At 34.7% G+C, this 27,426-nt stretch overlaps 4 protein-coding genes across 9 annotated transcripts; 1 reads left to right on the top strand and 3 right to left on the bottom strand.

Annotated features, from left to right (window-relative positions):
* Nucleotides 1-459: 459 nt before the first annotated feature.
* Nucleotides 460-8,576, bottom strand: LOC128192321 (tetratricopeptide repeat protein 16-like). Of its 2 annotated transcripts, XM_052864920.1 has the most exons (13): nucleotides 8,470-8,576; nucleotides 6,980-7,444; nucleotides 6,781-6,825; nucleotides 6,040-6,194; nucleotides 5,583-5,915; nucleotides 5,178-5,307; nucleotides 4,593-4,807; nucleotides 3,926-4,173; nucleotides 3,651-3,802; nucleotides 2,959-3,051; nucleotides 2,540-2,760; nucleotides 1,562-1,751; nucleotides 460-1,281 (listed from the first exon to the last, which is right to left on the bottom strand). In XM_052864920.1, exons 2-13 carry the CDS (start codon nucleotides 7,412-7,414, stop codon nucleotides 1,051-1,053), a joined length of 2,448 nt encoding a protein of 815 aa, XP_052720880.1. In that variant the 5' UTR covers nucleotides 7,415-7,444; nucleotides 8,470-8,576; the 3' UTR covers nucleotides 460-1,050. The 2 variants fall into 2 exon arrangements, with proteins under 2 accessions (XP_052720880.1, XP_052720881.1); XM_052864921.1 differs by lacking the exon at nucleotides 6,781-6,825 and having other exon boundaries at nucleotides 8,470-8,575.
* Nucleotides 1,765-24,153, top strand: LOC128192316 (uncharacterized). Of its 3 annotated transcripts, XM_052864912.1 has the most exons (23): nucleotides 8,630-8,804; nucleotides 10,748-10,947; nucleotides 11,184-11,365; nucleotides 11,817-11,930; nucleotides 12,044-12,116; nucleotides 12,242-12,406; nucleotides 12,602-13,772; nucleotides 14,043-14,135; nucleotides 14,225-14,608; nucleotides 14,740-14,810; nucleotides 14,961-15,040; nucleotides 15,154-15,272; nucleotides 15,408-15,499; nucleotides 15,628-15,702; nucleotides 15,812-15,882; nucleotides 16,232-16,374; nucleotides 20,517-20,663; nucleotides 21,168-21,301; nucleotides 22,589-22,648; nucleotides 23,122-23,167; nucleotides 23,278-23,327; nucleotides 23,429-23,471; nucleotides 23,791-24,153. In XM_052864912.1, the coding sequence occupies exons 1-23, from the start codon at nucleotides 8,727-8,729 to the stop codon at nucleotides 23,851-23,853; spliced, it is 3,654 nt and encodes a 1,217-aa protein (XP_052720872.1). In that variant the 5' UTR covers nucleotides 8,630-8,726; the 3' UTR covers nucleotides 23,854-24,153. The 3 variants fall into 3 exon arrangements, with proteins under 3 accessions (XP_052720871.1, XP_052720870.1, XP_052720872.1); XM_052864911.1 differs by lacking the exons at nucleotides 20,517-20,663; nucleotides 21,168-21,301; nucleotides 22,589-22,648; ... (2 more) ...; nucleotides 23,429-23,471; nucleotides 23,791-24,153 and adding an exon at nucleotides 1,765-1,845 and having other exon boundaries at nucleotides 8,700-8,804; nucleotides 16,232-17,666; XM_052864910.1 differs by lacking the exons at nucleotides 20,517-20,663; nucleotides 21,168-21,301; nucleotides 22,589-22,648; ... (2 more) ...; nucleotides 23,429-23,471; nucleotides 23,791-24,153 and adding an exon at nucleotides 2,707-2,807 and having other exon boundaries at nucleotides 8,700-8,804; nucleotides 16,232-17,666.
* Nucleotides 17,543-20,599, bottom strand: LOC128192349 (uncharacterized). Of its 3 annotated transcripts, none has more exons than XM_052864956.1 (5): nucleotides 20,534-20,599; nucleotides 19,422-19,548; nucleotides 18,552-18,675; nucleotides 18,293-18,458; nucleotides 17,543-17,839 (listed from the first exon to the last, which is right to left on the bottom strand). In XM_052864956.1, exons 2-5 carry the CDS (start codon nucleotides 19,544-19,546, stop codon nucleotides 17,742-17,744), a joined length of 513 nt encoding a protein of 170 aa, XP_052720916.1. In that variant the 5' UTR covers nucleotides 19,547-19,548; nucleotides 20,534-20,599; the 3' UTR covers nucleotides 17,543-17,741. The 3 variants fall into 3 exon arrangements, with proteins under 3 accessions (XP_052720916.1, XP_052720918.1, XP_052720917.1); XM_052864958.1 differs by having other exon boundaries at nucleotides 20,548-20,569; XM_052864957.1 differs by having other exon boundaries at nucleotides 20,543-20,564.
* A 119-nt stretch (nucleotides 24,154-24,272) lies between the features above and the next one.
* LOC128192322 (tripartite motif-containing protein 2-like) lies at nucleotides 24,273-26,812 on the bottom strand. Its single transcript, XM_052864922.1, has one exon. It carries the CDS (start codon nucleotides 26,452-26,454, stop codon nucleotides 24,397-24,399), a length of 2,058 nt encoding a protein of 685 aa, XP_052720882.1. The 5' UTR covers nucleotides 26,455-26,812; the 3' UTR covers nucleotides 24,273-24,396.
* Between the last annotated feature and the right edge of the window lie 614 nt (nucleotides 26,813-27,426).

Here is a 27,426-nt window from a genome sequence, read left to right as displayed (position 1 = left end):
AAGTTAACAAATTGCTGATTTAAATGACTAGTAGGAAGCACGTACTGGACTTAAGGAATTTCCTTACATATTAATTTTTTAATTATCAGTTTCATAAATTTTAATAGCCTAGCTTCCTCCACAAATATCTCAATTCTGTAAGTATTCACTTTTACTTATAGTCAAACTTCATTATCTCGAACTAGATGGGACTGTTTAAAGTTAGTTTGACATATCCGAGTATTTGAGATATCGAGGGTGAAATACTTAAAAAATAAGCGGTTGGGACTTACAAATCACTTCGACATATCCATTGTATTCGAGATATCAGTGTTTGAGATATCAAAGTTTAACTGTAGTATACCCTTGATCCTCAAGAAGGAAGCTCTCGTACAAAGAAATTTAAATGTATACCATGTTTGTTAAAGAATTCACTAGATCTTTATTAATCCCAAAAGAAAAACAAAATATGACAGCTAGTGCATGTATTTTCTATTATTTTATTACAAATATTACAGGACTCGTTGACAAATAAAATAACAAAAACAAACTTGTGAGAAGTCATGATAGCAAATGCTTCAACAGCACCAACATGATAACAAACAAAACGCCCAGCCTTTTATAAATTAATTCATATACATACAGACCATGTTAAAAAATTAAAGTTTATTCATAAACATGTTTACACAGTCATGCTGAAGGCACACCGCTACACGTAGAGTATTGAACTTGGCATATATGTATGCTACTGATCTGAATTCAGTTTTCCTAAATATATCAGTAATTTTCTCCAAAATACTTATGTTGGAAATGTTTTATCATGGAAATAAGTAATCCTCTTCGAATATTAGCACTTAATTATGAAAAATGTACATGTGTAATAAATTGACTGCTCATAAAATCGCACACTTGTGAAAACTTGTAAAATCAATGCATACAAAGTCAATTAAATTCTGAACAAATCTTAACATATCAAATTTCATGGAAGCTAATATATTGAATATTTTTCTCAATAAAACACAATCACTTGTACAATAAGACTGGGAAACATGAGTTTACAGAATTTTTAAACTATCCAACGTCCTTGACATCTGTGAGACCTATTCCCATGGTGAACCTTCGCCAATTGTAGGTCATGACCTTTTTTTTCCCACCAAATGCATCCTTGATGAATCTCTCCCTGGGAGGTGGTGCTCTCTGGGAGTTTGGTTTGGGGGCTGGGGGTGGTAAGGGTTGGACTCTGGCCCCCTCGTATCGCAAACTCTTCCTGTCAAGTAAGGCTACTGATACCTCTTCATGAATCTGAAAAACAAAATAAATAGAATTACTGGTATTTGTACTGTAATCTGTATAGAGTTCACAGGTTTCTTACTAAAGTATTTTAGGTCAATTTCAGTTCATTTCTTGTTACTGCATATTTTTGGCATTTAGGAAACTCGAATAGAAAAAAACATAAATCAAGCATTTTACCAGTCCTCAATATTCAGTAATTTAAAATAAAAAAATTTTGTTTGCAGTATGTTTAATTCCTATTCTGATGAGAAAAAACTTGCACTACCGGTAATTAAAATTTTCAGCTTACTTGTTTTTTCTCGATGGCCAGTTTTATATTAAAGTCTTTCTCCTTCATACAGGCTTTAAGGGGAGGGAAGCAGCCCCCTGGCTTGACGAGGGAGTCGTCCACTGTTGACACGTCAGTAGCTGCCTGGCTCCATGTGGTCTGGGCTGATTTAGGAGGGAAGGAGCGCGAGGCATGACTGTCCAGGACTCCACTAAATCCAAACAATCAAAAACATGAACACTTTTTGAAGGAAGATACAAAAAAGGATCAAAATCAGAGATTGTAGGCAGTGTTTTAAAGTACCGGTAATGAAAAATCAGTTCCCTACATCTTCAATTACTCTAATGGTATTGAAGCATAAACTATGGTACCTTCTCTTTAAAATCACAAAAACTAGATGATAATGTACAGATAATGAAAAAAGTATATAATGGGTGAATGTTGTTTGACTTTAAGATACAATAATTAACAGACATGATTTAACGGATTGTTAATTTCTCAAACAAATAAAATTGGCAAAAGTGAAAATGTGGATTTTTACCAACATAAATTGTGTGTGTATTTACCATGAAACAAAAGTTTTAAACAATAAAAGGAGATACATTTAGTATTTAAAACTAGCAGTGGCTGCCCATAATTGCATGGATTTGAGGGTTAGTGTGTCACTTCTAGTGTTACTGGTCTGGTTAACCCTTAAACTGAATGTAACCTGCATGATCACATAAATAATGCATGTTTAAAGGTAGAATATTGTTTCCTGTTCAAAACATGTACCAGTAGCTTTATGTGTGTTGTGCTTGTAATCTTTTATGTAGTACTTGTATTACATAAGAGAAATTCAATGGGATAATGTTTTTAAACATATTCATTGATTTTGAAAATAGGAACTAAAATAGACCGAGCAACTGAAACAATACTGTATAGAAATTTAAACCTTTTCTTAAATCGTGCAAAAATAAGAATAGCACCAATGAGTCTGTATTAAAATCTGAATCTCACCTTTCTGTGAATGCATCGTGAGTGACTTTGGCCTGAGGTCGCTGAGGTTGAATGTTGAGTATTGCTCGGACGGCTAGTTTCGCGGGATCAGCAGCTCTACTGTTGACGACATCACCAATGGACTTCCCGGGGAACAGGCGGGACAAGATGGAGATGACATCCTCGTTGGTCGGGTCCAGCAAGAGCCCCATAATCAGATCCAGTCTGGCACTGTGAATATTCTACAAACAACCTCCTCTTTGTGTAAACTGGACTATTTCACTTACTGGTATATATATTTATTTTTAAAAAAAATGATTTAAAGAGAGAAACAAAAAATTCCAAAAGAATTCAATGGAACATTATAAAAAACTTGTACCGGTAAATATATTGTTAGAATTGCTTTTATCAATTTAACTAAATTTATGGACAACTCTTACCTCCATCATGTATCGACATCTTGATCTTGTAATATAATATTGACCAACTTTCGGGTTGTACTGGATAGCCTGTGTAAGTTTGGTATCTGCCTCCTTAAAATTAAATCAACCAACAAATGTGATCAATGTTCGTCACTTTATTAATTAAGGGTGGGACACACACTTTGGGATCCATTCATGTAAATATCAAATTTTGGGGGGGGGGGGGGGGGGGGGGGGGGGGGGTAATGATTCAAATAGGCCTTATTTTAGTTCTAAAATTAAGAATATTATTATCATAGCCAGAACAAAGACTTCTGCAATATATGTACTGATATATACATGTATTTATTATAAGAGCACCCATATGCCATATTGCTCACCTGAGCATGATGCTCGACTGCCATCTAGGCTGATTACTACTAGTATGACATTTTTCCTCAAAATGTAAACAAATATCATTCATGCCATTCCTAATCAAACTATCTTGCACCATTATCAATTTTACAAACTATTTTTATTCCCAGGTACTAGTCTTCATACTTTGCAGGAGAATTTATCATCTACATACAGTTAACAATTTAAAACCATGGAACATGTACCGTATAAGTATATTTTAAAAATTCCTTATATAAGCTTAACTGTTCCCATGATGATATCAGAAACTGTACTTATAATATTACATGTACCATAAAAATGAGAACTAGCATTACCGGGAAGTTCTTATCCTGATATGCATTTACGCCAAACTCGTTATAAATCACAGAAATGCGTGCTTTGATATTCTCATCATCTGGATCCAGCTCCAAAGCTTGGGAATAGTCCTGAAGGGCAAAGTTAAAGTCATTTTGGCGGAAGAAACAATCTGGAAAGAAAAACAATGAAGTTATATTAGCATGTTGATCACAGTGGAGTTATTGGCATGTTAATCATTCCTCCTCATGACTGAATTTAAAACCATGCAGTGATAAATATTACATATACACACCTCCTCTGTTAATGTACAGCCCCTTCTCGCGTTTCTCTCCCTTTATTGCCTTATTTAGTAGAATTATGGCCTCTTCATAGAAGTCCTTGGTGAAGCATTCCACAGCAAAGTCATTGTAGGTCAGCAGTAGCTGTCTCTGGGAGTCGATGTAGACGGGAGACTCTTCATTGTGCTCACACTTATCAAGGGCCAAAAGAAAGTCATCTATAGCAGCATTGTAGTCCCCTAATCTCCGATGCAGTGATCCTCTAATAAGGGAAACAGAGAAAAAAAATGAGTATGTTTCATGGTAGCTTTGTCTACTAAAATAGACAACGTTCATTTCAGTTGGGTGGTATTGCATGATTAGGTTGTAGATTTCAAAGCTCTATGCTGGAAAGCAACATACATACATGTACTCTAATGAGTTTAATCTTGGCAAGATTCAAACAGGTATATTGCCAGCATGAAACATCTAACGGTAGATTTTTACCTTCATCAGTGAAGGTATTAGTCCAAATATTCTAGATTAATCAGTCTAAATAAAACCTCCACCCTTTTTGATTTAACAATAAGAAAATTGGAAGGTGGGTTTTGGTATTCTTAATAAGACTGGCCAAATCAGGCCCAAATGAGAAAACAAAGGGGAATGTATCTGATGATGTTTTTTCTCAAAACAACTTCATACCTTAACACATGAAAGTCTGCAATAATGGGGTCTGTATCTATGGCTATAGAGATTTTTTGCAGGGCCTCCCTATGCTTTCCCATCAGATTTAGCTGCATGGCCTCTCGTTTGTTGTCCTGAGCTCTCTTTTCCATCTTGACCATCATGGCCTTGGCCTCTTGGTGATCCGGATCAACTTGTAGAGCATCTTTGATGTCATAATAACAGAGGGTTGTCTGTGTGAGAAAAGAAACATGATATTATATACTGTAAATTCCTTATTTTACGCGAGTACAATGTACTGAATTCCACGATTCTACTGATTAGTATCAAATTGCGAGAATAAAAAATTGTGAGCATCATTTTTCATTATAATTTCCTGATATGTTCAAAACAGTCTGAAAAATAAAAGTGAGGTTTTTATATCTGCAAGGGTTGCTTCACTCGATTTTTTGCGGTATTAAATCCTTGCATTTAATTAGGAATCAACAGTACTGGTATATTATAAATTATCTGGTTGCAACACTGTTTTTGGAAGAAACCAGCATTATGATAGTATTTGTTGATTTACAAGACACATAACAATGTAAATATCAATTTCCTTACATTTCTAAACATCTCATGTAGCCTTGCTCTCATGATGTACAAGTCTGGGTTTTCATTGTCGGTCTCCAATCTTTTGTTGACTAAGGCCAGGCATTCTCCGTGTCTTTGTAGAGCTGCTAAACATGTCATACTACAACAAACAGTCAAAATTCAATCTACCAGGTATGGCTCTGAATGTTAATAATGATAGACACTGCTGTGTTGTATCAGATTTGATAAATTTTATTACAATGTTGATAAGGGAAATATATTTAACTGAATTTGTAAAATAAAGACAAATATTGAGTTATTCCCCTTTTTGAAGATTGCAATAATCTGCTGCATTATATTTTTGAATATTTGGCCTGAGAAACTTTATGGCTTTGAGCTTTACTTTTCATAAAGAACTATTTATCATACAAGTACCTTCTAATATGATAGCCTGTGTTGTCAGGGTTCATTTCAGCTGCTCTTGCAAAAGACTCTAAGGCCTCGGGGTAAAGCCTCTGATCAAAGAGGGTCTGTCCCATAAAATAATACAGGAAAGCCAGACGGGCATAGTACTCAGCATTATCTGGCTCCATTAGGCAAGCTTTTTTGTAGTTTAAAATGGCTGACTGAAAGTCACATAGTTGTATAAAAGCCTCCGCTCTCTCCACATAATACAAAGAATCTGTACGGAGCCCCATGGCTTTAGAGAGACATTTTAAAACTTGCTCAAATTTTCCTTCCTCTTTTGCTTTCATGGCCTCATTGAAACTGAAATTAACAAAAGTTACCAATTCAGAATACTATACAGTTTCTTTGCATCCATTACAAAATATAAATACCGGTATATATATCGGTACTGGAATATATCTGAAGGGTTAGTAAGACAACTTACTGTTCCAGTGCTCTCTGGTCCACTATTTCCTGCATCCCTGGAGAATACTGGGCCACAGCTCCCCACTCCTCTGTTTGAAAAATGCTTTTTCCCTTTTGTTTTGCTTTTTGTATTGTCTCTTCACTAACTGCAGTGCTAAAAAGTCCCTCATTTTTCTGCAAAAAAAGGAGAAAAGTTGTTATGTTTACTGATTACATGTCCATTAATTTTTTTTTCACTTTATGATCATTCTATTGATCAATATACATACATGGTATCTCATAAATCTGAAATGTGAGGCATATTCCAAGCTAAAATCTAAATTTGAACAAAGCTAATGAAAGGATGATAGCTAAATACTGGACATTTTACAAATGCTTCAATAAAAGTATAAAATAAAATCTCCCAAGAGTGGCCAAGACCATCTAAAAAGGAAAAATGTACATTCACACACATTTCTAAGTACATGTACTTCGTAGGATGAATTCATGCCAAGTTTAAATAAAAGATAATTTAACAGTATTTCAACAATCATTCAACATTAATTCTAGTTAATTAATATAGTGTAAAATTTTCTATAGATGTTATCTCAAGGCTATAAATATTATATAAATACTAGAACATATATACTGGTACATGTACTAACATAAACACTGGAACATCATTATTTACAATCACTCGTTGAACATTCAGGCAAAGGTGAATTTAATTGTATGCATATTGCAAATTAACATTTATTGTGCATGGGAAGGGACATCTTACCCCATATACTGATCTTAGAATAATGCCTGGTACTTCATTTATTCTCTGCAATATTCAGAAGTCATTGAAACTTTTTATCTTAATTTGATTTGTTCTTTTCAAAATCAGAAGAAAAGTATGACAAGTTGGCTTCCTCATTCTTTGGTATGAGGTATAAATAATGATTCAAGTACGGTAACAACAGATAAATTGTCATTACCTGTTCCCCAGAATTGTTTGAATCTTCATCTGTTAAATCAGTGCTCTCCCCTTTACTGCGAATTTGCAGGGAATCTTGGGTAGTTTCCATATCTGTAGTAGCCATTGTTCCCTCATTATCTGTCAAAGCAAACGTAGATGACTCCTCTACAATCTCTTTCATTGCTTGCTCAGTCCTTTTATTCTGTTCCTCCTCAAATCTTGAGGGTGATTTGTGGAACTGGTGTTCCAACGAGGGATAGAACTGGTGCACATTGATCAACTTAGGATGTGGTTTGAATTCTGACAAGGTTATTTCGAATGGATTTGGTTCATTTTGTTCGGATGCCATGGTGTCATCTCTTGAGAGCTGCTCGCCCTGGCCTTCTTGTTCTTCTGTTTCATTCTTATCATCCAGTAACTCCTTCTCAGGAGAATTGCCTGTTGAATCTGCCATTCTTTGACCCCTTTTCAACAATGATAATCACTGCAAAAAATATATTAACCAATACAATGTTTTTAACCAACATTTCTAATACAGCAATAGCAACTTTATTGTGAAAATACCTAAGAGTACATTTTATCAATAAACAATATTGAATGTAAGATGATGTTATTTTTCAGCTGATAATAAAAAAAGTCTTTAAAATTGCTTAAATTAAAAGAGGCAAATCCTGTGTAATAAACTGTTACAATCTTTTGTTTCTAAAAATTCTATTCACTAGATTAAAGAAATGATCAAATTATATATCATATTATATTTTAGAGTCATCATAAATGAATCCTGGTTTATTCTGAATCTCGATCATCTGAATCAGATGCTTTCATCCATCTTATATCTGTATAAATGTTAATTCTATACAGGGCTTTATGGGACTTATTGTCACGACAAACTTACCCATTCACAACAGTTGCAGCGCTGTTCTTTTAAACATTTTTTTACGGTATATAATTAAATGAAGTATATGATATCATTTTCCACAAAAAGTACCGGGTATGTTTAAATTAGCAGTTAATTACTGTGAATGAGTTAATAGTATTGTATAAATTTGTATGGGATGGATTTAAAGTATTCCAGTGGCCAATAACACAGAATTTATTTATAAAGATGGGTAACAGAACAACAAAATCTCTTGTCATTAGATTGTTAGTCTAGTACATACCGGTAGATGTTTTTTTTTACATGTACCTTTGTATGCCCAAAAGGGCCCAGAATTTGGAAATAAAATTATCTTATCTTATCATAAAAGAGGGACAGGGGTTCAAATCTCAAATTAAGAGACAATGTCTAATGATGTTTAGCTAATAGTTACTGACATACACACTATTCAAATGTTATTGGCCGTATGATTTTATCGAATAATTGTAAGCACACTATGGATTAAAATATTGGAAGCACTGTTCTTTCACATCTACGTACTGGAGATGGTCTTTGTAAATAAAATGCATATATGTATATCATTACATAAAAGTTATCAGAATAATTCTGAGCCATATTTTTTTTTCATTTACCGTGTCAAAAATGATCTTATACATTGTAGTCGTAGTCTTTTTCTTTTTGCATGGCCGCAGCCATATTTGTTTACAAAAATTGCTAAGGAGAACCGCGCATGGCTTAACATCCATATTAAAGCTTTACAGCGATTGGCTACATTTTCTATATTGACGAATGAAAACCATTTTAACACAAGTAAGTTGGGAGTCAATGTAAACTATCATGGCTTCTGTCTCGCACATTGTAGAAGGTGTTCCAACATGATAATAGAGGGATGGAGTTTCCAGAGCCTCTTTTGCTTGACGAAGAGCTTGAAAATCAATGCAACGAAATAAGAGCTATTGCTTCAAAGGTTTGTTTTGTATAAATAATTACTTTAAAACACATTTTGATAATTTGCTTGTGAGAGAGTAAATTTATACTGGCGTCAGTATGGTTATCATAGCTTAATATTGACTTCATATCAACATCGGTAATACATTGTTAATTAAAATAGTTAACTAATTTGTTCACTTTCTACAATTTGTCTGTTTTCAGGGGTCATTTAATTAGAATTTTAGTTATGAAAGATATTGAAAAAGAGGTGATTTACCGTAGTTTATGTGTTGTGGTTTTTATAGACATAGATAAACATCAATAAATGCATTTGAACTGAAGTAGAAACCGCTAGAAGTTTCTATCATGCTACAAATACCAATATCATATGTAAATATGCTATAAATATCTTAAAACTTCAGGGAGAATATAATTCTGCTTGTTGGTATATTTATTGATATAAGCCAGAATTGACTTTTGAAAAATACAATATTTATTGCTTCTTGCTTGTGATGTTTACAGATTTGAATCCTAAAGAATTAAATTTGAAAGGGCTTATACATATCTAGTGATGGGACTCTAAAGTCCGATGGTCACGCCAAAGTCCGATCGATGGTTTGCGCCAAACCCCGATGATGTGACATGCTAAAGTCGGATGGTTGCGTACTGTCACCAGCGTTCGATGGTGTGACACACCAAAGTCTGATAGGTTTTATTAATTTCATAAGGCACAAAAATTGTTTGCGTTATGCATATGGTCTGCATGTATGCGTTACAAAAATTATACTAGGCCTATTAGAATGAAGTACCATTGCCATCTTGCTGATTTTGAATACATGTAAGATGTACACTATGATGGCATCATGATATGACATCACAGAAGTTGTTATTCCCTCACCAATTGACTTTGGCATCCGTATTAGCAACATACCATCAGATTTGGTGCAGACCATCAGCCTTTGGCATGACTATCTGACTATGGTTTAACCATCAGACTTTGAGGTGACAATCGTACTTGGAGTCTTACATGTAAAAATGTGAATTTATGATTATTTCATGTTTTAGTAAATTGGTTCTCATTGCATGGTTGTTTTAGGTTTTTTTTTGGTTTATAGATAAAATGATGTTAATGTATATTTCCCTCTTAATGATAAAACATAATTCTCTAAGGTTAATGCATGAAAGTCAATTCTAATACATGTAATTTTGAACTTTATCCTTGCTAGCATAATTGACGCATAAAATACATGCACATGATTTGCAAAACATATTTACTTTGGTGTAATTTTTAGAAAATGCAATTACATGATACATTACTGTATACATTTGTAGTATAAACTTGTAGTATTGCTGTGAATTATACGCAATTTCATTTGAATGATGCATACCCGGGTATATTGACTTAACTTGTAACTGTCTGAATCAAAGAGTAACATATTGCATTTTGTCGTGGAGTTTTGTTGGCTTAGTAGTTATGATGCTATTAAATATACAAGTTGATGATGCAGGAGAAAGATTGTTTTCATGAGGTATTTTATAGGATTTTAATGGATAAATACAAGAGATCTTATTGACCTGGAAGTTAAATTGATCAATAACATTTTTAAGATATTCTGCTTGCTTAGCTGAAATATTGTACATAGTTGTGATTATTTTGTGTAAGTGCACAAGATTCAGCATATCATTTTGCAAAAAAATGTGAATTAAAGATAAAAGACAGTATATATTCCAAATGATGTCAAAAAACATACTGAGTTACAAGAATAATATCAAGGAATGAATTTTATCCTGTGAATTGCGTATACACTGTAATCTTTAACAGAATATAGCACATGCATGTGTACACTGTCATTGCTTTTCTTAACAGTTGTGCGGCATTTATTCTGTGGTCATAAAAATAATGGTTTACCAGTACTATGATATCTATTTTCTAGGGTTCAGACAATGATATGTACATCAAGATAAAATTTATACTTTCAGAATTGGTTGAGTTCAACTCACAGTTCCTTGCAGCACTTAGACAAAATCAAGACCTCTATTTACAATGTTGGAATTCACGATCCGAAGGAGCTTAAAGCTACCAATTTATCCTCGCGAGGACAGAGGAGCCAGAGTTTTACAGATTTAGCTGTTGATCCAAATGCACCACCACTATCACTCCAGCAAAATGCTATTGCATGGTAATTTGAAGCACAATTTTTCCGGTTTGTTTTTAATAGTTTTTAAGTCAGTTATTGATGAACTATATTTCAAAATTTCAGGCTAAAATTCAAATACATTGAAATTTTATAATTTATTAAAAATTTTATGTTAGATAATGCATGTTTTGAGTGCTTTCAGCAGTAAAATAAAAATGTCCTTGTATTTGTTGTTTCTTTGGGGTCATTTTTGATTAATGGACTGTTTGAAAATTCAGGGGGAGTAATGCATCCATTCCTGACCTTCTGGCTCAACATAGTGCTAGATCTCAGACAAATGAGAGACTATCGTCTCGCCGAACTCGTCCCTCAAGTGGTAAAAAACTTCGACCACAGAGTGCTAAAGAATCAGGAAGTCGCCAAGGGTCACAGCTCCCGCCAAAAGCTCCCAGTATTGGAGGTATATATATCATTGACATCATCATTATTTATGGGTCTTGAGTTTAGAATTTATGTAGTCATGAAATATGAGGTACAAGTAATGTATGAAATTCTTCTCATGTTCAGTTGTTTACTGTAAACAAGGAAGATCAGGTATAATTTATGCTCTCTTATTGGTGTTTTGATCCAATTATCATGTACATGTATCAGTTAATTAACATAGAGTTATATTTAAAAAATTTTTTTTTGGTAATGACCATTTTATCTTATGCCCAATGATATATTTGGCAGTTTCCCTATGTTCATAATAAGGATTAAGCTTTAAGCATTTATCAGTGTGTGAGACAGTTAGCTGGCCATGCTTGGTACTTTCTCTTATATCCTTTCACTATTGAATTATTGTCATTGGTTTGCATGAAATGCTGATAAATATGAATATTTAGTAAGAGTATAGGATTTCAATATTGCAGTAAAGGGAGCTCGAGTGGACCCCACAGGGAGGCCCCCAAAGTTTGTCCCCCACACCTCCACTGGGTGGGTGGGGCCACCAGCTGGTCTTAAATTTGCTGATGATTTTCAAACAGGTAGGTATTTATGATTTAAGTTGTAATGATTCTCTTGGTTGTTACATTTATGCATTCAAGCGTCATCATTGAATTTTATGCCATGATAAGCATGTTACCAAAATTTATCTTAGATATACCCAATGACAAAACAACCTCTTGGAGTTCTACCCCACCAGTACCTGCAGGCACTCCTATTCCCTCAGAGTATGTTCTCCTTATTCACTGGCTGAATATGTTCTTCAAAGTTAAAAAATCTAATAATTTTTGGCATTTATTTTGTGTGGATTATATGGGTAGTTATTCCATATTTGATGTTTTCCTGTTGATAGATTTGATCATCATGGAGACTCAGTGTTGGGTGATCACAACACTGACAGGAATGAAGACAAGACCCCAGAGCCGCCCAAACCCCCCTCCCTCGAGTTGATTCATTTCTCACTCCCCAGGATGGAAGATGATTATGATGAGGAAGACAGCGATCTAGACACAGAAAGGTAAACAAATATTTGTGTCCTGCACTTTACAAAACAAAAGTTTGAAAATAAAAAAATATATATATGAACAGAAGTTTGAAAATAAATAAAAATATATGATAACAGTGCATTTCTAGCAGATAAGAGTGTAGAGGGTAGAAATGTATAATTGATATTTCATTTTGATTTATGAAAGGCTTTCTTTAAAAATTGCAGACTTCTGTCCAAGGCAGAAATACATGCACCATCACCTGCTGGATTTAACTATACACACAGTACCACTCATAATTCATCAAGTGGTCCCCTACAGGCCAGCAATCAAGAGGATGATTTCAAAGCTGTTACAATTCCTGAAGAGCAAAATAATAAAAACACTGTGTCAGTTAAGTTTGATTTGGATGATGATGATGATGAAAATGATGATTTAGAAGATGACTGGGATGAGGAGTTGGCAGATCTTCATCATGAGGAAAGTTTACCCTTTGTCGTTCCAACAGAAAAAACCTCAGTTAAGTTTAGAGAAGATAAGAATGTGACAATTGATATAACTCCAAGAAACTTAGGCTACAAAGTAGCAGATTTGGATTTTCATACAAAGAAAAAGCATATTTCACCAAAGGATGATGAACTTCAGTCATTTTTATCAGTCAGAAGTACAGGTCCAACCAAGAGTCAATTAGCTGAGAGTAACCATGGTAACAAACACACTGCAGAAGTTAAATCTAGTCAACAGAGCTACACAGAAAAGCCAAGACCTTTGAGTTCTGTTTTGAAGAATAGAACCGAAGTCCATGACACTAAATGTGAAAAAAGACTGACCCAGGAAAGACCCAAATCTGCAAACAAGCCGTCCACGCCAGTTGCCATGGTTACTGTTGCTTATAGTGATATGGAAAATGCAAAGAAAACGTCTAAATCAAAGTCCAGAAAAAAGCATTCAGAAAAAGATGTGATTACAATGGTGCAGACAGTACAATCAGAAAGTGAAGATGAAGAAGATAGAAAACTGGAAGATGGAAGTGGAGACAAAATCACGCCTGACAAACTTGAGTCTTGGATGCCAACAAAGTGTGTATCAGATCCCCCGAAGAACTACTACGAATTATCACGGAAGTCAGCCTCAGTACAGAGTCATGTCCGCGAAGTCTCTCCTCCATCATCTTCTCATGTGTACAAGACAACCAAGACCATCGAGTTTGATGAATACAAGCCCAAGGAGACTTCCATTAAGAGTGTGATTGATAACAGTGCTCTGTTGAAGAGTCGAGACAAAGAGAGATTCGTTGGTCTAGAGGAAGGAGGCAGACTTAGGGCCAGGCTGTCCAGTGAGCACCCCCCTCATCTGACCCCCAAGGACAGGCCAGCGAACAGACCAAGAAGTGCAATGGTTTGTTAAGTTTTTCCTCAGTATAAAGATGGAAGTGTTAAATGAGTAATATGGCCTGCCCCCTTTTCTTTTATGTTTCCTTACAAGATATACATGTATGAAGGAGAGTATATTTTGGTAGAATGTTAGTTATTAATTGGTTTACATGGTTATAGTCATCAATATAAAATATTGAATATTATTTTTCAAGAATTTACCGTAAAATATTATATAAAGATTACTTTTCACAGGTACAAATATCTGCTAAAATTAAATTGTATTAATTTTCAGATTCAGAAAACCAAATCCAATACTGACATGGAGCATTCTTTCACAAAAGGTGCACATGTGACAGCACACGCAGAAAAAACTGGTGCAAAGAGGGTAGGTTATGTCTAACGTAGTCATGACATTAGTGTAAAATTAGTGTTGACAATGACACAGTAAATTCCATTAGATTTTCTTTATTTCAGATGCTGCGAAGACCCCTTTCTGCACCAAGTCAAAGAAAGGCTCTAGAGTTCTTGGAAAAAGAGGAAAACAAAAGAAATGAAGGAGCTCAGGAGAATCAAAATATCTCCATTGATACGAAACCTGTTTTAAGTGAAAAGGAAAAAGAGATAGAAAACCTCATAAACAAACATCTACGCAGAAATAACTTGGCTTCTCTGTCATCCAGACCAGTGGTCCATGAGAATGCGCACTTAAAACTTGAGGAACCAGAAGTGGCTTTGACTGAGGAGGAGACGAATGTTGATGTCTCAGAGGTCACAGATAATACACCTAGTGAGGCAGAAAAGGTGATTGAAACAAACACTCCATCATCAGCCGGCAAACCAAAGACAGTCAGCAGAAAGGTAAACGATAGAGTTACACGTGTACAACAGTTGATCAATATTAAAATACATGCATTTATGTTTAGTTCTCTATTATTAACATTTATATACCCGTACATATATACATGTATATAAATATATTTTTATTTTAGACAAAGAAAAACTATGAGGACGTAGAAACACTTGTTAGTGGGAAATGTCAACATTCAGAAAAGACAGAGAGGTAATACACAAAAAAAACGTTGTTAGTTAATGTGCATTATGTGTCATATTTAGATAATTAAGTATCGAAAGATTTTTTCAAATGTTGTTGAAATCATATTTTTAAAGCTTTGTTTAATTGATGAAAACCGTTGTGTTTTTTTTTAATAAGTTCAAAAGAAAATAAGGTCAACCGAATGGTGCTGAAAATGGCGGAAACCCAGGTCAATGCCAAGCTATCAGACAACACAAGTAAGTTTATGATTTAATCACTGGGTTATATCTGAGAGGTTAATTTATTAAATAAACATGTTAATTTGCCTGATTGACAAAATTCTAGCTGTCATACTTTCCTTAATCTACAGGACATTATGCCTCCTACTCCCGGAGTCGAGTGCGCTCTGCTCCCATCAGAAGGGTATCATCAGAGCCCAAAGTCAGATACACAAAGCCTCTCTTCATCCACTCCAAAATTCCAGATGATGTAAGCTCTAAGTTTTGATATTTCATAAATTAAATTGACCTCCCATACATATTTTTCAAATTTTTATACATTTGTAAATTTGGTGGTGAGTTTAGTTTACCGTATTGAATGTCATAATCTGTCTATGCCTTTTAGGATGTGGTCACGGAGAATGAAATTGAGGCTCATCTTATTCATGAACGACTCGCTTCTGACAATGTGTACATCAGACCAGAAACACTAGAGAGGTCAGTCTCGATAATTGAGACAAAAATGCATGATTTATATTTATATATTTTCATGGACATTAACCTTCAGTTTGTCTTTTACTTTTACAAGAAAAACTTAATAGTAATGTACTGTTATTTGTTTTTAGAGCTCTTTATCCACCATCTGGAAAAACTTTGTATTATGACATCGAGAACAAGTTACCTAGATCTACCTCAGCAAGGTATGTGTGACTGGGAACAGCATTTTAAAAGTGTCTGCCTATTGAAATCTATTGTCTTGTCTATGCATTGAAAACTTATATTAACTTTCTAATGATTCTGATATTTCAGTTTGCTAAGTCATCCTAAGGTCTGGCTTCCAGTGGAATACAAACAGTTTAAGTTAGCTGAGAAAAACTTAAGTATGTCCGAAATGAAGTACATGTTATTCATTAGTAATCAGGCATGGGGTAATCGTAATTTAGTAATCATAATTGGTTGTAATGATTACTCTTTTTCAAGTAATTGACAGTAATCTGTAATTAAAGAGATTTCAGATTACTTGTAATCGTAATTTAATTGAGTACAGCTAAAAATTACAGTGTAATTATAATTACTAATAGTAATTCAGTGAGCAATGAATAGTCACAAGATTTCTTCTGCCCTCTTCACCTATATTGCTGTGGATTTACCTTTCACATACCAACATGCAGATAGGACTTGTTTGAGAGAGAGAGAAATTGATTATATTGAGTGTAATAACCTTTGCAGATAGGGCAAATGAAATCATTCGCAGACAGGAACTGGCAGAAGAAAGGAAAGCTAGACTGGCAGAGCTAGGATCAGTCGCCAAGAAAAAGAAAGGAAAGAAAGGGAAGAAACAAGGGACTGGAAAGAAGAAAGGGGAGACAACTGTAAAGAAAAAGTCCATATGTTGATGTTGTGATTTTGGGTCAAAACTTTTAGTTCGTAGCCATAGGCAGCTTATAATTTTTCTATCATGCATCACATGGATTCATGTCTTTGAAACCTCAATTATCTATTTATTTACAATTGACCCCTGCCACTTATTTTTGAATTAATAATTTTAAGAAAGTGACTTTTTACGCACATTACAACTAATTACAGAAGCCTTGCAATATATATTTACTTATTTTGATTTTTGATATATATGGAAACCATGAGATAACACCTTTACATGTGCATTCCTGCATGTACGTGTATTACAGCCACAAATACTGGTATGCAGTTATGTTATGCTTTGTTAGAAAGAGCATATGGTGACTGTGATGTAAATAACTGATTGCAGTTATATCTTATGATCTGTAGTCTTGTTTTTGTTGTATGATCCTCAATTTACAAATGCTGTGATATAAAACAAATGGCCTAACATTCAATTATCTGCCTTATAGATTATTCATTTATCAGCCTTACTGTTTGTTTTTTATGCCTTTTACGCATGTCATAAAATATGGACATGCATTATGGCCTTTTTAGTATTTTTCTTGTCTTATCTTTTATTTTTTAAGTTGTTAACTTCAGCAGTACCTCATGCCTTAGTTTTTGGTACATATACTATATTGTATATCATTAGCCATGTTTTTGTTGTGAAAAGATTTTATTTAGTACATATAATGTACATGTATTTTAGTAGGCAATAGAATCTCATGTATACCCACTTCTGATACAGGGTGCTTGCCTATATATGTCATTGCAGACACTATCAACATTTACTTTTACCATTGTAGTCTTGTTCACAGGGTGTTAGTCACAAAGGCAGTATTATTTATAAATTATAACATTTTTAAAATGGGTTCACTTATATGCATTGTATTAATTGATTTGCAAATGCTAACATGTGTAACAGGATATGTCAACTTCAAAATTGGTGAATGCTTGAATGAACTGTCCTTTATTTCTTTAAAAAATTAAAACGAATTGTTACATGTTGTGCATGTACTAACGATTGTTTACAATGCACCAATAGTTTCTTTTTATGGTGCAATGCTTTGCGATGTACTTAAAGAACCTTAGCAAATGTGTTATGCATGTACATATATTATCACAAATAGAACTGCAGTATTGAAATCTATGCATTTATTTGTATAGACATTTATAATACATTATTTGCTTCATAGTGCTAAAATATTAGGACTTTCCATTGTTTGTATATATGTTAAAAAAAAATAAAATGTCTGGACAAGTCTTTAATGAGACTTTTTTGTAGTTGTACAGGAACAAGTCTTTGTTGGCACCTCTTTGAGTTGTATGTTAATGAGCCTCATTCTTTACACAACCTCTGTATGAGTTCTCCATGCTGTGGAAACTTCTCCAACAAGTCAGCCCTCTTTCCCTGAGTCCAGTCTTGTAATGCCCAGCCTGTGTCACATTTAGTTAATATATTTGCATGTAAATAAGATATTTTTTAAAGGTAATTGATACTGATTGTCAAATTTAAGCTGTTGATTGCAACACCTACTTTTAAATGTAGTTTGAGGGGATATTGAATTGCAATGCTGATGTGCATGTATACGTATTATAAACGAGAAAATGTAAAATAATGTAGGAGTGCTCCTATATATAAATGAATGCAAGCTTTTAAATTTTGTGCAAAAAGTGTCTTCAGTTGCTAAGAAATACATGTATTCTCAGTTAAAAATAACCTGCACTTACTAATGATGAGGAATTTACAGTAATGCACTCGGATTACACTATATCTTTTCTGGAACCGATAAAATATGAAATATTAATGTAAATTTAAAGTTATGGATATTACTAAATATCTAGATAGGTATTGTATGGGAACAGTTGGATATATATAGATGTGTTTACCTGGAATGACAACAGCTCCAAAGAGAATGTATTTAGTTTGTTCCATTGGTTCCAATGCATACCATGTGTCGTGTCGCACCGTTACTTGGTAACGATAATCACCATTTTTCAATGTATCTCCCAGAATACTTTGGGTTAATTTACCCTCGTTGTCTATTGTGTATATCTAAAAGTAATTTTTTAAAAATAATTTGAAAGGGAATAGAGCTGAAATTAAACTGCAACCCAGAAAGAATAGAGTAGAAAGTTGATGGAAGACCTTCGCTGGTCCTCCTGCATGCCAGAGGAAGATCTCATCAAACAGGGGAAGATGGAAGGAGACATATTTGCCCGACTTTAAAAGATAGTAAATGCAGCTGCCACCATCTCTTGGCCCATCAAACCTGTAAAAAGAGCAGGAAAGTTTTAAAAATATCAAATTAGGAGACGTCACAAACCTATGAATTATTCCTGCTAAGAGTAATTAACTGGGTGACTGTGTAAAAATTTCGGCCATTTTAATTTTCAGCACAAATGTAGGCCTGGAGGCCTAAATTTACAAATTTAAATGACACTCCTGTGATATAACTCATATCCTAATTGAGTTTCAAGTAATTCTATTTTTAGATTATAAAAATTAGATCCTAGAGATATTGACAATAATTGAGAAATCGGAACCACCTTGTGAAATTGAATTATTACACACATTTATATGTGCAGTTTAGGTATTTTTAGTATGGCAAGTCTTGCATGCTAATAAGTCATAACACTGAATGTTAAGGTATTTTCAAAGTTATTTTCAAACCTTTGAATTAATCCTGGCAAGAGTAATTAACTGGGTGACTGAGTAAATATTTCGGCCATTTTAATTTTCAGCACAAATGTAGGCCTGGGGGCCTAAATTTACAAAATGAGACTCCTGTGATATAACTCATATCCTAATTGAGTTGCAAGTAATTCTATTTTTAGATAATAAAAATTAGATCCTAGAGATATTGACAATAATTGAGAAATTGGAACCACCTTGTCAAATTGAATTATACACACATTTATGTGTGCAGTTTAGGTATTTTTAGTACGGCAAGTCTTGCATGCTATTAAAGTCATAACACTGAATGTTAAGGTATTTTCAAAGTTGAGATAAACACACTTATTTGGCTGTATGAAGGTGACTTGTCTGTCAGTGCGGTACTGTTCACCAAAAAAACCGCCCTCTAGGTGAGGAATCAGCTCAAGACTGCGTACTAGATGATCTATCTCCTTGTCGGCAGACATTTCTGCAGAAAATGAACAAAGACATATGATCACTAACTTCATTGGTCACAAAACTATTGTATAAGAGTATTACAATGTGAATTATGATAGAAGTGATTTAATTACATGTATAAATGTTAAAAAAAATTTGCATGGCAATTATTTATATGTTCAATTAAAGTTTAGGTTGGACTGTATTAGGAGTTAATTCATTGACAACAAGACCTTTTGCAAGGCAGTCAAGTGCTCCTTCTAAGCTTATAATTTGACAGCACTAGCATTAGGAGTGGAGCAAAAGAGTTTGCGCACTGCCGTTGATTAGTGCTCCTCAACATAATCTTAGTGACTGTATAAATTAAGTGTTGACCACAAGACCTAGCTTAAATAGATAATGCAGCCAAAAGCTCCTCTACAGCACTTGTCTGCTATCAGCGAGAGATCTTTTGTTCAACATCTTATATAGCTAACTAAAGCTTACTAATAGGAGCAGTTGATAATATCATATATGTAACAAGATGTGAGATCAAATGGTGAGGGGACCTGACTGGATTTCAAACCCAGGCTCCCTGAATCTCTATATATAGTCAGATGCTCATGCCTACCAACTCAGAGCTATCTGGCGCTGGTATTCGAACTGGTCTGACCATCACACAAATTAATCTCCCATTATATCATCATCGCCCTCAGTGATCAACACCCTTTCCCTCCTAGTTTTAGAGGTTGGTGGACGGACCATACCTGGACCCATACCCACCCCTCCCGGAATCTCTTGTCAATTAAGTGCTCTGCCTGCAAAGAGAGCTATCTGGTGCAGATATTTGAACCAGTCTGACTGTCACATGCGTTCAAAATATAATAATGTTCAAATGTTCTATGTTCCAATATACCGGGTATATCAAAATAAAATACATCTAGAATAACGTGTTGTACTTAAAAAATTTTTTTAAATGATCATATTTGTAAAAGGAATGTTTTTTTTAATTGTATAAAGAGGCGTTTAAAAGAGACCTTTAATACCGTACAAACGAATAATCCGAAACCGGAAATAACAGTTGTTGACCTACATTGTACCCGAAGACCGAAAGTGAAACTAAAGCTGGAGTTTTCAAGGCGCTGCTTTGTTATATCCACATCTTTGGTGAGACCATCTTAGCTTTGATTGTCTTAGTATAGAGACAATGCATGAAATAAGTAAATTCCATTATTAGCTAACCCAGGGACGTCTCTGGCTAATCTTAGACGCAAATACTGTCTTATATAGATTCGGAGCACATGCAAACTGTTAAAAAATAAAAACTACTTTCGGTTTACTGAGATCTTTTAAAAACAATTTAATAGAAAGGATCACGTTGTCCGATTAGTTATGCCAACATTTATTAGTATGCACTATAACTGTTGTATTTTTATGAATGCACGGTATTGATGAAATAGAGTTATTAAAGAATATACTAGCATGTCGGAGTGGAAAGCACATGCAGCGATTAATCGAACCATTTTACTGTTAATTTATTTAGTATTAATTAACATATGATATGTACATTTAATTTTTTTATGCCAAGAATTGAAAGAAAAAGCAATAAACAAACAGTTCAATAGAAACAACTGTATTCATGATCGAATGACTTAAAATTTTTACATGTAGATTTTGCTAGGAGTGTGCATGCCACCTTTTTTTGGATTGCTGCGTCGCACGTTGTCAACAATGAGCCAACAAGGAAGCTACTCCGTGGCCTTTGTCACAATTAACAAAATGGAAGAAGCAAAGAAGCTGGCAGCGTAGGAAAAAAAATTCTCCTGATCCCTCCCTCCCCTCTCTCTTTCCTTTTACATATTCTTCTACCTACATGAATCTATTTTTTGACATTTCTAACAATGATTTCTTGGAAAATTTGATTTTAAAAGAAATTCCTTTGGAAGAAAGGACTATGTGCGTTTTTATGCATTTTTTGCCCCCCAAATCAAAGTTTTAGAAAGAGCTTTAAAAATAAAGTGAAAGATAGTTAAAATCATATTGGAAGTAAAGGTGTTAAAGGTTATCACCACAGTGACGTCATACTGTAGGAATGACGTCATGAAGATTGCCTTATTTTGATAAATTGGTGTTTTGTAGCAAAATATGGGTGTTTACCGATGGTTTTTCGACTGGGAAACATCGAGTGCAGGCTTGCTCAAGTACCATTTTTTAGTATAACATGTATAACTATCTGAATAAAAACATATGTTAAAATCGCACTTGAGCAGACCTGCGCTCTATACTTCTGAATGCAAAATAAAGTGAAAAAATGGGAATATTTTCATTTGTTTGCAAATTTGCGGGAATTAGGTCATTAAGGTGACATCATAGATAAACAGCGAATGAGCAATGATGACTAAAATCAATATTAAATTTATAGGCATCCTCTATACAATGATTTGTGAAGATTTTATTTATATACGATACTTTTTAAAAAATTGGTTGAAATCGGGGGCAGATATTTTACCATACCGCACATAGTCCTTTTGACTATTATTGTCATTGTTACCTACCTGGATTATTTGAGGAAATGCTCAGTATAGCAAATTTCATGAAAATGTTCTTTTGATATGATAAAGAACTCCTACTCCAGAAATTTTGCAAGGAGAGTCTGGATTTAAGAATTATTTACATGTACTTGTTTAATGTACATGTATTTTAAATTATACATGTAATTTCTAATCAGTTCATTTTTATGCATATAAACCATAACATTTAAAAAAGCTATATAACATTACAATACGTACACACCCTGGATTTGCTGGATGATATAACATACATGTACCAAGTCACTAAATATGAACTAACCTCTTCCACCCAATTTAGACTGCTTGTTTCATTTTGTTCATTTTTTGATAATTTTATTGGGCAGATACGGTTTGGCATGCTATGAACAAAATTTATCTCTAAGGCTAAGCTATAACACAACTGATTCATAATATATCCATAATTGTATGTCTATACACATAAATGTTAAATATATAGACCATTGTGATTATATAGTTGCTTGCATGTCTGTTGTTCATTCTTGGTTTTTTTTTTTTGTAAAGAGGTTTGGTGAAAGAGAAGCACGCTGCTTGCGTCAACATTATTCCAGGCCTGATATCTGTGTGAGTCTCCAAGTCAAAACAACAGTTGTCGTTAGTGTATTGCTTCCTTTGATGGCTCATCAAGTAAAAAGATAGCAAGCATTGCAGAAAAAATACTTAACCTGCGCTAGCAAGTTATATAATTTTTTTGCAATGATAGCCACTGTCCTATCCAGTATGAAACACCAATTACCCACTCAGAAAAAAACTCAGCAGATTTAAATAAATAAGACCTTGGATTTTCATGATGTAAATAACTAGTTTATACATCTAAATAAATTGAAGTGACACTAATCTCAAATGAAATATACACTGTTTATCATAGGCAAAACTTATACATGTGTACTAACAAATGTCAATTTCTTTGAACTATGACAGAATTGCAAACATTGAAATAGAATCGCTGCAAAAAAATTCTGTTTCTGAAACAACTACTTAAAGCTCAATGTCTTGTTAAAATGCTAGAAAAATCATGTTTTAAAAATCTATTACAGGTATGAATGGGAGGGTAAAATCAATGAAGATCCAGAGCTTCTTCTGGTAAAGTATTAATTTCCACATTCTCTTATAAAGTAGCAATGCAGTTTGATTAAGAAAATAGAGAAAATAATTTCTCTACTTTTTCAAAATTTGTTTTTTTATTGTTATAGAAAATAAAGACAGCTACAAGTAAAGTGGATGATGTCATCAAATATGTAAGGTAATATATATTTAGATTAATGTTGATTCTTGAACATAAACACTGACTAATGAAATAGCTGATTCTACTGGTTCAATTTATTGTTGTTTTTTTTTTTACAGAGAAAACCACCCATATGACGTGGCAGAGGTTATTAGCGTCAAGGTAAATTTGCCCCCCCCCCCCCTCCATCTTGCATCTTGATCCCCACTCTCCCTTTGACATGAAAAATCTAATATTCTAGACATCATATATTGACTGTAATTAATACTTTAATCTAAATCATCATTGAAATAATCTTTTTTATTGTTTGTTGATAGTTACAATTTTCTTTGTTTACACTAAATACCAAGTTACCTGTTTATAAAAAATATACAAGACTGCATTTTTGGAATGATTATGTAGACTTTGAAAAAGTGAGTCTGTTGGTTTTAATGAATAATGATATTTTCAACAACTTCTAAAGGTTTTTATGTAATTTTAGATTGACAATGGAAATCCGCCATACTTAAAATGGATTGATGAAGTCGTAGGAACCAAAGCGTAGATTTTATCTGCATGACTCAGTATGGATTATTTTATCTGCCATAAAGTGTCCTGCTACAAAGACTGGATAATATACGTGTAAAGCAGTCAAATTTCAAACTTCTTTAAATTTCTATGCTTATACATGTAATTTAAACTTTGGAATATGATAATTGGTAATGCTTGTCAGTCAACTATATACTCTCCACATGTGCTTAGTTTTACATGTACATGTATAACTCATTGACAAAAAAGTCAGTAAAATGCTTTTTTTATTTTAATTGTGAAAAAATAATGAATAATAAAATTATCATGAAATGATTCATTGTCTTCCTATATAAATGTTCACATCTACAGATGATAGGGCAATCAAGGTTATAAGATTACAATATGTTCAGCTACTGAATAAGTTTTAGTATAACCTAGCAGCATTGCGTAAAAATGCATACAATGTATATTGAATATTTTACGGCATTGATGAAGAATAACTATAAGCAGGTTTGGCAAATATAACATGTTTCATGAGAATGATTATGTGATAGAAATAAGTTTTCTATAATGAATGTTACTCAAACTGAAATATTTTGACTACGCTCTTGTCCCCCTGAGTTATCAGCAGACGATCCTCTTTCTCGTCGTATGCAATAGCACGTGGATACGTAATTTCCTCTCGTGACACGATGGTCTTTATGCGGTCTCCCTCGGGTGTTACAACTTGCACGCTTTTTGCATGGTTCCTGCAAACATAGAGGTTGCCTTCACGATCCAGCGTTATTCCTGCAACATGGCTGAGATCTATTGTGGAATAGGTGTAGCAGTGCTCGGAAGTTTCCGTAAGACACGTGATACAACCTCGGCGTTCGTCTGACACGAAGATCACGGTACCGGCGTTATTTGACGTCACATATATCGGCCGTGAAAATAACGGAGATCCGTCGTCATCAACTCCAATGGCTGCAAGTTCCCTTCCGTCTGAAGAAATAACTTTCAATGCCGGAGGCTTTCCGTCGTAGCAAAGAGCGAAGAACTTCCCTCGCACGTGTTTGATTCCGAAGCAAGCTTCCTCCGTGGTAAAGTAGTCTGACATTTTAATGGAGTCCCCCGTGGTCAGAAGCTGTATCCCGTGCTCCTCCGGAAGTGTCACGGCGATCTCGTTCTCCCCAACAACTGTCACGTCCCAAGGTTTCGTTGTGAAAAAGATGCTGTTTAGAAGCCGGTAGTTCTTGCTGAATAGCTTCAGTTTTCGATTAGAACGATCCACTAGTACAAATCTTCCATCGCTAAGGAATGCGGCCCCAGTGTACCAACAGTCTTTAATGTCATCTTCCATTTTGGCATCAAATGCTTTCGCGAGTTCTGCTTTTCGCCCTTTCAAAGACAGGGTAGACTTGAATTGTTTCCCCTGCTCGATCGACTTTTCAATCGTCACGGTGTTGGGGAAGGGTTGCAGTTTTGAGGGCGAGTGGCGGACTTTCAAATCTCCGTACTTCTTCACTTTGTTGAGCAATGTTTCTATATGCTCGTCAATTTCGAAAACGTACTCACAGTCTTGAATTTTGCTCCTCAGTTTACCCATCTCTTCTTCGTACCACAGGCATTCCCTCTTGACCTCCTCAATGGTTTTCATGAGGTTGGAGTCGGACCCATGGTTTTCAGTAACGTTCAGCAATTCGTGCGCATTGGTGACTGCAGACTGAATCTTTCTAGACTTGCTCACCTCTTTCTCCATTGCCTTGGTTTCCCCAGAATGTATATCAGACAGCTCCTTCTTGATAGCTTTCTCCATCTTGTCCAGAATATTTATGACGTTAATGCGAATTTGAGCAAACTCGTCAATAAGCTTGGTTTTCTGTTCGTCCAGACTTAGCAACTTGTTGGTTCTGGATGCGATGACCTTCTCTATGTGCTCGTTGTATTCCTCCAGATTTTTCTTTAGGAACTCCGGCGTTTTGTCCAGACGGCTCTGCTTGACCGCGTCCATCACGGACACAACTCGGTCACAGCGTCTGTGTTCTTCCGCCACACAGTTCGGACAACAAAGTTCCCTGTCCGTCATACAGTACATGTCCAGTGTCTTGCCCGGATGTTTCTGACACGGCTCTTGTTGTTCCTGTAGCAGAGAAACGTGCTTCATGAATTCTTCCTTGCTAAGCACTGTGTGGTCCATGGAGACACGCATTCCACGATGAACCTTGGAGCAGTTCTTGCAGAGCCCGTCCCGGCATTCTTTGCACCAGGAAACCACGTCCGATCGGTCGCCATTACGTGTACACGGGCCACAAGTTTTCTCGCCCCTCATCAGGAGTTCCACATCCAGTAGATCCATAAGGAACGTGTTGAGGGGAAACTTGGTAGTCCAGTTCTTGGCGGACTGCGAGGAGAACTTGGACACATCGATGGCCTTGTTACACGTGGGACACACATACTCCGTCGGGTGGGCGGTTTGACTCCCTTTTTTGACGCTGGACTTGGCAATGTAGTCATGAATGTGCTTGGACAGACAGTTCTCGCAGTAGGAATGGAGGCAGGGTAAGGTCCGGGGCTGAGTGAACCACTGGCTGCACAGACCACACGTCAAGAATCTCTCATTCACTTTTATGTCTCCGCGTCCTGTCTTGGCCATGCTGAATTCTTGTCTCTTGCTAATATCCGTTACATCGATTTTGTAATTAAACCGTCTTCGCGACTCTTACTGCCTTTTTCTTTTATTTCCTTGCGCGAAGAATGGATCTGTTTTGAGGTATTGCTATAGGAGACGCTAGTGAATTCACTGATTTTTTTATTCATTGCTTTCAATGAATCGCGTACACTTCAATAGCATCTCAATATGATTTTACCTGAGTGATCTTTGAAATAGATTTCTTTTCTTTGTTGAATTTAAACTACATTTAAATCTCTCTGAACGTCAGTTCCGTGGTAGATGAGATTCGGATGTTATTGAAATTTTATAACAAAGGAAGATCTCAGATTGGTACATAATGTAGTAATGTACTCTATAATCCAGTTCTGTAATTTGTTTCGAGATACGCCTTAAACAATTGAAGTCAACAAAGTTTTATTCAATTTTATGAACAATGCAAGTCCATGCATATATAATTTGAGAAAGCAAGGTTTTTAAAAATAATAAAATAAACAATAGTGCCGTAATAAACCATACTATTTTTTTATGGAGAATCAGAGAAATGGTATACATGTTTTCCAGTTAAAGCATTTTACAGTAGTCCAAATAAATCGTGGTCCGTACATGCAAACATTGCTCAAACGTTGACAATGTACTGTACGCCCTAGTTCTTTATTTGGACACACATATTTAACATTTTCTTGTAATTGTGACCCGAGGCCAAACAAGGGAACATTAAGTTCTGATTTTTGTTACTAATCAAAATTTAGAGAAATTCCATTTATTTGATTTTTGGAATTTTGTTTTATTTTTTAAATTATTGTTAAAAATATAACAGATTTCAATATGTAATGCATGATTTTTTTTTTTTTACAAATGCGAAGAATATTGGAATATTTCAAACCACTTAAATTCTATTACGTGCTTTCGTTTTTTAAATTGAACTCAACAATAAGCGTGCACAAATAATACAAA

This window comes from Crassostrea angulata, chromosome 7, assembly GCF_025612915.1.
Source record: "Crassostrea angulata isolate pt1a10 chromosome 7, ASM2561291v2, whole genome shotgun sequence".
Classification (NCBI taxonomy): Eukaryota; Metazoa; Mollusca; class Bivalvia; order Ostreida; family Ostreidae; genus Magallana; species Magallana angulata.
Note: the sequence above shows the minus strand (reverse complement) of the source record. Positions and strands in the feature narration are given on the sequence as shown.